This window comes from Electrona antarctica (assembly GCF_951216825.1).
Source record: "Electrona antarctica genome assembly, chromosome: 3".
Lineage (NCBI taxonomy): Eukaryota > Metazoa > Chordata > Actinopteri > Myctophiformes > Myctophidae > Electrona > Electrona antarctica.
In genome coordinates this window covers 22,827,453-22,837,609 of record NC_136808.1, presented here as the reverse complement: position 1 = coordinate 22,837,609, position 10,157 = coordinate 22,827,453, and the positions used below count along the sequence as shown (strand labels likewise).

General features: G+C 41.6%; 1 protein-coding gene across 2 annotated transcripts; it reads left to right on the top strand.

The window, feature by feature from the left end:
- Window positions 1-2,351: 2,351 nt before the first annotated feature.
- On the top strand, window positions 2,352-9,219 carry pole3 (polymerase (DNA directed), epsilon 3 (p17 subunit)). Of its 2 annotated transcripts, none has more exons than XM_079496175.1 (5): window positions 2,352-2,416; window positions 3,812-3,942; window positions 4,987-5,072; window positions 6,893-7,011; window positions 8,716-9,219. In XM_079496175.1, exons 2-5 carry the CDS (start codon window positions 3,877-3,879, stop codon window positions 8,886-8,888), a joined length of 444 nt encoding a protein of 147 aa, XP_079352301.1. In that variant the 5' UTR covers window positions 2,352-2,416; window positions 3,812-3,876; the 3' UTR covers window positions 8,889-9,219. The 2 variants fall into 2 exon arrangements, with proteins under 2 accessions (XP_079352301.1, XP_079352302.1); XM_079496176.1 differs by having other exon boundaries at window positions 2,353-2,416; window positions 3,850-3,942.
- Window positions 9,220-10,157: the final 938 nt, after the last annotated feature.

The window sequence follows — 10,157 nt, the reverse complement described above, 5'->3', positions numbered from 1 at the left end:
TGCTGCATACACTTATCTGTGTATTGTATGAAACTGGCAACACTTATCCGTGTTATCCATCCATCCATCCATCCATCTTCAACCGCTTATCCGTAGTCGGGTCGTGGGGGCAACAGCTCCACCAGAGTGCTCCAGACTTCCCTCTCCAGAGCAACATTAGTGACTTCCTCCTGGGGGATTCTGAGACGTTCCAAGGCCAGTGAGTCGATGTGTTTCCTCCAACTGCGCCTTGGTCTGCCTGTGTTATATTATTATCCGTGTTATATTATTATCCGTTTTATATTATTGCGAAATGTTCAGTAAACTATAAAAATAAAAAAGAGCTCAAAGGGTATATTCAGTAAACCATAAAAAAGAGCTCAAAGGGTAATCAAATGTATGTACACACACTCTGTGCAAACACTCAACTCACCCCGAGACAACTCAACCAGAAAGTGAAGACAGCTCACCAGGGTGAGTTGACTTCACTTTCGGGGTGAGATGTCCGGTAAGTTGTACGGACTTTCGGGGTGAGATGTCCGCACTTTTTCGTCAGAGGTGGAAAAAGGGTGAGTTGTCTTGTTACCCATTCGTTCAGCGACTAGTCTGTCTGCCTTCCTCTCTCTCTCTTTTGGGGGGGCTGGGTACCCCAAAATTACAGCGAAATGAAAACAAAATACCCCAATTTTTTTCGCGAAATGCACCACGCAGCCCAGGAGGGCCCTGAAAATGTGTCTAGCCCGTGGGAGGGTTTGATTGATTGATTGATTGAAGAATTTATTAACCGTTTGCAGAATTACAGTACATTTCAAGCACAAACTCAATACAAAGGCTGTTAACTGTGAGTGGACGACCCAATTAAGCATTACACTTGTTTCCAATAGGGTCCACCATGTTCAAATCATCAAAACATTTAGAGACGTACAAATAGACACTTCTATAGACAGAACAGGAATTCATCATAGTAAATTCGGCCCTACTTGGGGTATCACTTTTAATGCTGTAAGACACAGCTAGTATTGTTTTCAGGCCATCTCGGGGGTGTACAATGCACACATCCTGTTTATGATGTGTGGAGTTAAAGGACCACTTCACCACTATCAACCAATCTTCATATAAATTGGTCCTCCCTAATGATCATGATAAAACACATTTCCTTTACCAACTTGCCCCCGCGAAATGTTTTAATGTAGTTAACAGTTAATTAATTTAGTATTTCCCTCCCTCTCTGAAATCTGAAATTATCTTGTATACAGATTTATTTGATTGTATAGTCGATCTCTATACTATAAGAAAGAATAGTTGGTTCGGAACTGGAACAAAATAAAATAGCTGCCGGTTCCGTGAAAGCGCCAATGGTTCCAAGAATCTAGAACCGAACCAGTTCTAGAATCAATGTTTATTTGTTTGTTTGTTTGTTTTTTTGGTGGAAAGGGGGCCTGTCTGTCTGTACACTATACAGGCCCCTTTCCCACCAAAAACGCTGTACTTGCAGTGATATAATAACTGTGTAAAGCGTTATGACCCTGAATAGTGAAGACACTTTCTATTCTAATTTCAATTTTCTATACCCATCATCCCCATCCTTCTCTTACGGAACCCCTTTTGGTGTTTTAAGCAAAATTGTTATAAGACTACTTTAGGCTTTAGCTATTGAAGCAGATCTACAAGCTCATTGCTCTACGAGCTTGTGGATCTGCTATTTTTGAAAAATCGTGAAAATGTGGCACAAATCTTTGAATATATTATATTCTTTCACAGCGAACGTTTTTAACTCAAATGTTTGCTTCTGGGGGGTCGCTGGAACAACATATTTTCAGATGGGGGTCGGCGGCCAATTACATATATTTGTATATGTCCTTGAAATGAAAATGTTTGAGAACGACTGACATAGAAACATGAGGTTTTTCAGAAGATTGTCAGGATTTAGAAGACATTGTAGAATCGTCCTCAGGTCTAAATGGGTTAAGTACCCACGACTATCCACCAGGGGGCTCATTGGGTTAAGAGTACATTTCATTTTTCATTATGTTACACATTTAGAGCAAAACGAATTCAAAAACATGATGTGGAACGTAATGTAAACACTTAAACATAAACACAGTTGGCAAGTTATAGATACCCTATGAGAGAATCTGAACACGATTAAGGGCCCTTTATTCTCCAGATGTTGTTCTAATATGTAATTAAAGTATTATTATAATATAGATATTGATCCACGTTGTGGACATTGTATTTATAACGGCTATATTGAAATGATAATCTAACGTTATTTTAACAGTTGAGTTACAGTATATTTTATTGATTTTAAAATAAACGTGTAAGGTAAAAAGAAAAAAAAGTAGGTCATTTAATGACGTCAGAGTTGGGGAGGTCGGAGTTGAAAGTTGACAGGCAGTCACGTGGGTTGCAGTGGAAGCTTCGCGGGATTCTTGAAGTAATATTTTATTTGATTTACTTTATACTTTTAACCACTTTTACTAAATATACCGTTAGAATATGAACGTCACTAAGAACAAGCAGACTAGGATACATTTCGCTAAAGACTTTAATACTGCATGTGAAGTGAATAGCTTGAGATATAATCATCATTTAATAAATCAAATGACCATGCACGTCTCTTCAGCGGTCATTAATAGCCGACATTAATGCGTAATTTTGTTAAATACGTCATTAAGTAAAGTTTTAAAGAATAATGACGACGTGTTTGAATGATAGTCTCTAGTCTCTATTGCCGAAGCATGGATTGAATTAGCCTTTAGCTACTGTGTGTCTGCAATGCTAAGTTATGCTAACTCGTTTCTACTCACTGTTGTCAAGACTGCTACTATTGTTGTGTGTGTGTGTGTGTGTGTGTGTGTGTGTGTGTGTGTGTGTGTAGGCTGGCTGACACAGTACACATCAGTCTCATCATATTCACTGTTAAAAAGTGTGTAGATAATAATTCATCTGTGATACATCAACATGTATGTCTTTTTTGATGAATTGAACAAGGTGGACCCTTGTAAACAAGTGTAAGTCTCTTTGTATTGAGTCTCTTTGTATTGAGTTGTGCTTGAAATGTACTGTAATTCTGCAAACTGTTAATAAATATTTCAATCAATCAATGGGGACAGTAATGTATGTACGAGTATGAAGGACCCCCAATGGAAACAAGTGAACTGTCCTTTCATGTGCTTTTTTCTGCACACTGTCTATCTATCTATCTATCTACAGTATCTATCAATCAATGGTGATAGAGTGACTGTACATCATTATTGATATAATATGCATTAATTTATATTAACTCCGTTAGACCAAGTGCAGATGTCTACTAAAGCAGTGCTTCCCAAACTTTCATGTCAAGGACCCTCAAAATTGACACGTATTAGCCCTGCGGACCCCCATTTGAAGAGATATGCCAGGGACCCCACATATTAAGAGAAGATTTTTTACAGCTCTAGCAGTGATTCTCAACCTGTTTAATTTCAAGGACCCCCACAGTTTGACATGCATTAGGGTATGGACCCCCCATTTAATGGCATTTCTATCTCTGGGATCCCCAATGTATATTGTAAAATCAATGTTAATTTAACTCGGGAGTGCATTTGGTTCCATTTGTACACTCTCAGAGTTACAGACCCATAAGGGTCCATTTGGTTCCAAACTATCATTTAGCTGGGGACCCCTTGGAACTCCCCCAAGGACCCCTGGGGGTCCCCGGACCCCACTTTGAGAACCACTGTACTAAAGTACTGACAGACTTAAGTATTTATTCTATTGTATTCTTATCTGTGTTTCATAATCATTCTTACGGCTTTTGCGTTTATGACACCTGAATTGTCCCGTCCAGGATCAATAGGGGTCTGTCTATGTGATTATTGGCTATAGACGACGTGAAATCACTGGAAAACCAAGATGGCAGAGAGGCCAGAGGACCTTAATCTTCCCAACGCGGTCATCACTCGCATTATCAAAGAAGCGGTGAGTTCAAATACATGAATTCCTAATGTCTATTCCTAGTCCAGTGTTCAGTGAAGAGGTGACCACCGAAAGGTGGTTAGAAAAAACAGAGAGATGTGTTGTGTGAGCAGTGACCACCTTGTTGTGGCATTGAAGCAGAATCACAGTCGATACATAATCTGTAGTCTGATGATACTGTGGATTGACTATTATGTATTTGTTCTGAACAACCCGTATCTCCATATTTATTCCTATATGGCCATATCGGTCTGATTGGCAGTTCTGGACAACCAACTATCTCTGGTTTTCAACCAGTGGTCCGGGGACCACCGTGGTCCTTGAGGGGGTTCCAGGTGGTCCCCAGCTAAATGATGGGAGAGTTGGTAATGGATTGGACCCTTATAGATCTTTAACTCTTGAGAGTGTAAAATGAAACGGATCCATTTGGTTTCATTTTACGGTCTCAAGAGTTAAATTATTATTATTAAATATCTGCATTATTTAATCTACACAAAGTTTATACAATTATATAATAATAATTGTTATTTTGTCCAGTGTTTGCCTGTTATCTCTCCTAATGGTACCAACATCAATACAGCATGGAATTGTGGACAAAATGTTATCCAACAACAACAAAATATTCTGTCTTGGATCTGTGAGGTTAAATGTCATCAAATGATGGTCTGTGGCTCAAATTCTTGATGTAAAAAGGGTTGAAAACCTGACCGCAGTCCCCGCCTCAACGCTGGGGACTGCACTCCCTGAGGGCGTGGGTGACCATCTTGACAAAAGGAACAGATCTATAAGCCAGGGGTTCTCAATGTTTTTGGTTAGGGACCCCCAGAAATGCTTTGGTCATGTCTTGCAAAAACATTTTTATATATAATTTGGGGACCCCCCAAAATAATTTGGCGACCCCAGGTTGAGAACCCCTGCTATAAGCTAACAAGCTTGTAGGTCAGTCAGTTCTTTTTGGCAAGCAATACCCTTGTTTGACGGGAGTACAAATTGAGCTGAAATTGAGCATTAATTGTCTAAAGTTCTAAACCTTATTTGTTTTAACAGCTACCAGATGGAGTGAATGTTTCAAAAGAAGCTAGGCGAGCCATTTCCCAAGCTGCCAGTGTGTTTGTGTTGTACGCAACATCATGGTAAGAAAATAGCAGTTTCATAATTATTGTGGGCTCGCTCCAGCGACTCTCTACAGGGAGAGGGGGGAACAACATTTTCAGATGGGGGGTCCGTGGCCAAATACAGATAATTCCAGGGGTCCTTGACATGAAAAAGGTTCAGCACCACTGACAGTTTTTCAGAAAACTGATTTAGAAGACATTCTTTTTAGAATCGGCCTCAGGTCTAAATGGGTTATTTCACTGTGTTTGGGTAAGACCGGGTCGAGTGTACCATACTGTCTCACCTGCCAGTGAGGAGCGCCCGCTAGCAGGCACGAGGACAGAGTGGCATTGCGACTACGTGGCTTCCGCGTGCGGTTAGGGACGGGGTTAGTAATGCAGCGAGTCTGAATGGCAATGCGTTGGAATAGCGGGCTTCAGAATGCCGGTGTGCACTGATGTGCACACATAGACATCAAAGAGGGCTTCAGCACCTGCCCTTTTACCCGTCTGTAAAACAACTGCCCTCTTCAGACCACGAATGCAGTATTTACTACAGTGAAAGAATGCAAATGCCACTCCTTTCCATGCCATACTGGAAGGCAGCATTCAGGAGAACTGCTTTTTTCCGAAGTCTCAGTATTTTGCATTGAACAAATCTGTTTAGAAATCCATGTCGTACGTCGCATCTCCACTAGATAAAGAGTGCTGGGTTGCGCCCCGAAAATAGCTGATCTACAAACTGTCAACGCGTCACAGGCGCAGCACGATGCGTTGTGAGCTTGTAGATCTGCTATTTTCGCTATTTTTGTCCAAAAGTGCCCTCTTATGGGATTTCAGCCCCTGCCTCTCTAACCCTCTCTGCACGTCCCTGCCGGTGTGTAACCGGCAGGCGCCAACCTACAGCACCCCATTCGACTGAATGTATTGAATCGGTGAAATCATTCGTTATCAGCACGTTTGAATAGTGCCAAAATGTCCATACTGGCATCCTCACTGTTCAGTATGTCATTATCTGCGATTGTAGCATTGTCATTATCACTGATGTCCTGACGGAGGTGCGCCGTGTCTGGTGGCCATGAGCTACGTGAGGCACCGCCGAGCGAGGCGCTAGCCAAGCGAGTCGCCGTGCCGAGCGTTGCGAAGGCCACCAGACCCGACTCAGCGCCGTCCGAGTTACGTCCTGATAGGCAGAGAATAGTATATATTAGTAGCTCCTAGTTCCATGCACCGACAATAGTTGGAAATGACACGTCCACCAGGGGGAAACCTTGACCAGGCTATGTGGTGAGGATGCCAGTATGGACATTTTGGCACCATTCAAACGTGCTGATAACGGATGATTTCGCCGTTCCAATGCAGAGATAACGGTCGAATCCGCTGCCTACAGTGTCGTGACGAAGATCACTGGCTCCCCTATAAATGCCAGATCTGAGTTTAAGAGTTCCTCCTAACCTACAAAATGTTACACAACCTAGCACCATTAAACATTATACTCGACTCAACTCGAGTTAGGACCCTACGATCAAGCAATGCCGGTCTGTTAAAATGTGATGTGATCGAGCCGCTTGTCTATATGGAATCATCTCCCCACCCACATCCAACAGTCCAGCTCAGTCAACACATTCAAGAATAAGCAAAACAAAAACACACCTTTTTTGCATCAGCCTTTGACATCATCTAGTCTGAACCAAGCACTACATTATCCAGCTCATTGCTTTTTATTTGAAATGGCCAACGTCGTTTTTATGTGTGATTTGTAGCATGTGGATGTACCGTATTTGCAGTACTTCTGTGTACAGCCCTTTGGGACATAATCAAATTTGGCATTAACTTCACTCAATTTCCCCCTCCGATAGCGCCAACAACTTTGCCATGAAAGCCAAACGGAAAACACTGAATGCAGGAGATGTCTTGGCAGCGATGGAGGAGATGGAGTTTGAGCGATTCCTGGAGCCTCTAAGAGAAGCCTTGGAAGGTAACGGTTATGCACCCATTCTGGACGGGAACCCCCTTTGGTGTTTTAAGCATTATGTTATACTTTAGCTATTGAAAAATAGCGCGCTACGAGCTTGTAGATCTGCTATTTTTTTTATGATTTACCTTATTAATTTATTTTGTATATGAAACATTGACATAGACAGACAAAACGCAACGAAAGAAATGCATAACAAAACACAAAACAATATAACATAGATGCACAGACATATCCCGCAGTCCACCCCAGCCCCAATTCCAGACATATTCCTTCAGTGTATTTTTCTAAAGTTGCAGCCCGTTCAGAGCTCACTCAGAGCCAGAAACTAATCAGAGTCCTGATACGTGCATATGGTAAAAGCCCCATTTTAAGTCATAGTCGTCCATCCTATTGAGCAGCCTGTATGACAGTCTTACGTAAGCGGCCAATAGTCCCATCGAGGCATCCCAGAGGGATGGAGCAGGTGCAGATGGAGCCTTCCAGTCCTTGACCAACAGCCTCCTACCTGACATAATGGCCGTTTGTATCCATTCAGCTAAAGGAGGAGCAACATGCCTCAATGTGCCCCCAGAATGAACGGACTGGGTGAAAAAGGAATGTGTAGGCCTGTTATTCTCTCCAGTCTTTCATGTATAGCAGTCCAATATTCCTGAATTTTGGGACAGCCCCAAAGCATGTGTAAAAGTGTGTAGATCTGCTATTTTTGAAAAATCGGGAAAATGTGGCGCAAATCTTTGAATATATATATATATATATATATATATATATATATATATATATATATATATATATATATATATACATACATACATACATACATATATTCTTTCAGAGCGGGCGTTTTTAACTAAAATCTTTGCTTCTGGGGGGTCCCTGGAACAAGATAGTTTCAGATAGGGGTCGGTGGCCAAATTCAGATCATTCTGGGGGTCCTTGACATGAAAAAGCACCAGCTGCACCACCAATATAGAAACATAGGTTTTTCAGAAAACAGTAACTAACCCTAGAATCGGCCTCGGGTCTAAATGGGTTTTAACGCTGGGGAAATAGAGTGTCACCACCATCTGCTCCAGAACGGTGCTGACCATTGTAAATGAGTGGCCCTTTTTATTATAAGGGCATACGATGTATAGTGTCCAGTCTTTCTCAGAAACATTATTATGGGCACTTTCAACTGGCAAATATGTAGATTTGAAAACCCTCAGTGACCATTAGACCACTACTACACATTTTCTCTGCAACCTTTCTGATGCTAAATTTATGCTCCGAGACTGAAAATAGTTCACAACGTGTCATGGATGCATCGTGTGAGCTTAATGACCGGCTATTTTTGGCGCACCACACTGTCGTACAACTAAAAACGGTTTTGTCTGTCTTTTCGTGAGTATTTGGGCACTCTGAATTAGGCTTTAATTGATACATTTTAGTGAAAAAGTGTTTAATCCTGTAGATCACTAATGTACACCGTAAAAAGTGTGGTATTTTAATATTGAGAGATACTATTTATCTATGTCTCTGTCCACAGTACACACACACACACATACGTTTTATCCATAGCAGTGTCATTGGATTCCACAGCCAAATAAGATGCTTATAACATATCTATACAGTACGTTTTATCTATGATGTAACCAAAGCCAAAAGAGGGCTGAGACGCATTAACAGGATGGAATGGAAGCTAATATTTGTTTTGTTCCCTAACAGTATACAAGAAGGGCCAGAAGGGGAAGAAAGAGGTGTCCGAGCAGAAGCGCAAAGACAAGGAGAAGAAGAACGACGCTGAGCACGATAAGAGCAGGGAGGAGGAAGAGGAGGAGCGCATGGACGAGGAGCCGGAGGGGGACAATGAAGCAGAGGAAGAGGAAGTGGACAACTAGGGACAGGCTGCTGCTTATGGACTCTCATAACTCTGGGATTATTCAAATACGGACGGGTCCATTTGGTTCCATTTCAATTCGGTATTTTAAGTCCGACGTCATTTTGTAAGTCCTACGTTACGTCCGGGTCCAAGTGGCACCAGCTCCCGTCCGCTTCTCATTGTAAATAGAATATCTAAGCGTGTGAGTCTTTTTTCAATGACGGTATTTTTCAGAAAGGAATCCATTAAAATAAAATGCTTCCAACTCGAGTAGAATTATTAATGTTCTGTACAAGTGTCCACGACAAAGAAAATATATGATGTGGAGACAATAAATACTATTATTATTATTGAAGGTGGTAACAGTCCATTTGCTCAGTACAATATTTCGGTACAAAATTTAGAATGTGTGCAGGGTTGAGTATGTTGAATCAGGTTTGCATAAATGAGGATTTAGTTGAAAATGAAATAAAATGGCGATAGTATTCATTGTGGGGCAGACGGCCTGTCACAGCCAGATTTGGGAGACCAGTAGTTTTGTTGTTGCAAGGAAAGCGGTAAAATGAGACTTTCGTGGTTGTTTTCGTCTCAGATTTAGTCCGACGGAGGGACACAGTATAACTATGGGGAAACATAAGCGACACAAAAGTAGGACCCGGAAGTATCTCTGGAGGGAGCGCTTATGTCACAGCTAAAATACTGAACTCTCAGAGCTACATATCTGTAAGGGTCCTTTTGGAACCCTGAAGGTCCCTCCCTGGACCTCACTTTTGAGAACCACTGGTTTAATTTATACTCCACGTGGCGACACATTGCGCCAATTTGTTGATCCTGTTAACATTTTCTGCAAGCAACACGGTTGTACAATTAGGCTTCACAGCAGTGACGACCTGGACCTCCGTCTTCTACACTGTTTCTGAAATGTAATGTTACCACCTTCTCGGTGGAACCTTAGTGTCCCTTTTCTAGGCATGTCATAGTAGACATTGAGACTTGGTGTAGAGGGAAGAAATGAGGTAGCCACGTATAGATGCCTGGGGTACCCTGGTCAACAAATGATTTAGGGTTTAAAGTGGTTAAAGACAAGACTTAATACTACAAAGGGCGAATATGCATCAATGCTACAATTAAAGAGATTACTCTACATAAGGATGGTTTAGGGCTTGTTCTTCACTTGAAGAGCAACCTCCTGAAATTACATTGTAATTTGAGGATGTACATTGTACAACCCTGCATTTTATGTGGCACCAAGAGAGCGAGCCCTCGAGACACAATGCATTTGGAAGTT

Bases quoted from the DNA above. Each gene is read 5' to 3' on its own strand.
- pole3 (XM_079496175.1), top strand. From the start codon at position 3,877: ATGGCAGAGAGGCCAGAGGACCTTAATCTTCCCAACGCGGTCATCACT. The intron at 5,073-6,892 runs GTAAGAAAATAG...CCCCTCCGATAG, and splicing joins GTGTTGTACGCAACATCATG to CGCCAACAACTTTGCCATGA. The intron at 7,012-8,715 runs GTAACGGTTATG...GTTCCCTAACAG, and splicing joins TCTAAGAGAAGCCTTGGAAG to TATACAAGAAGGGCCAGAAG.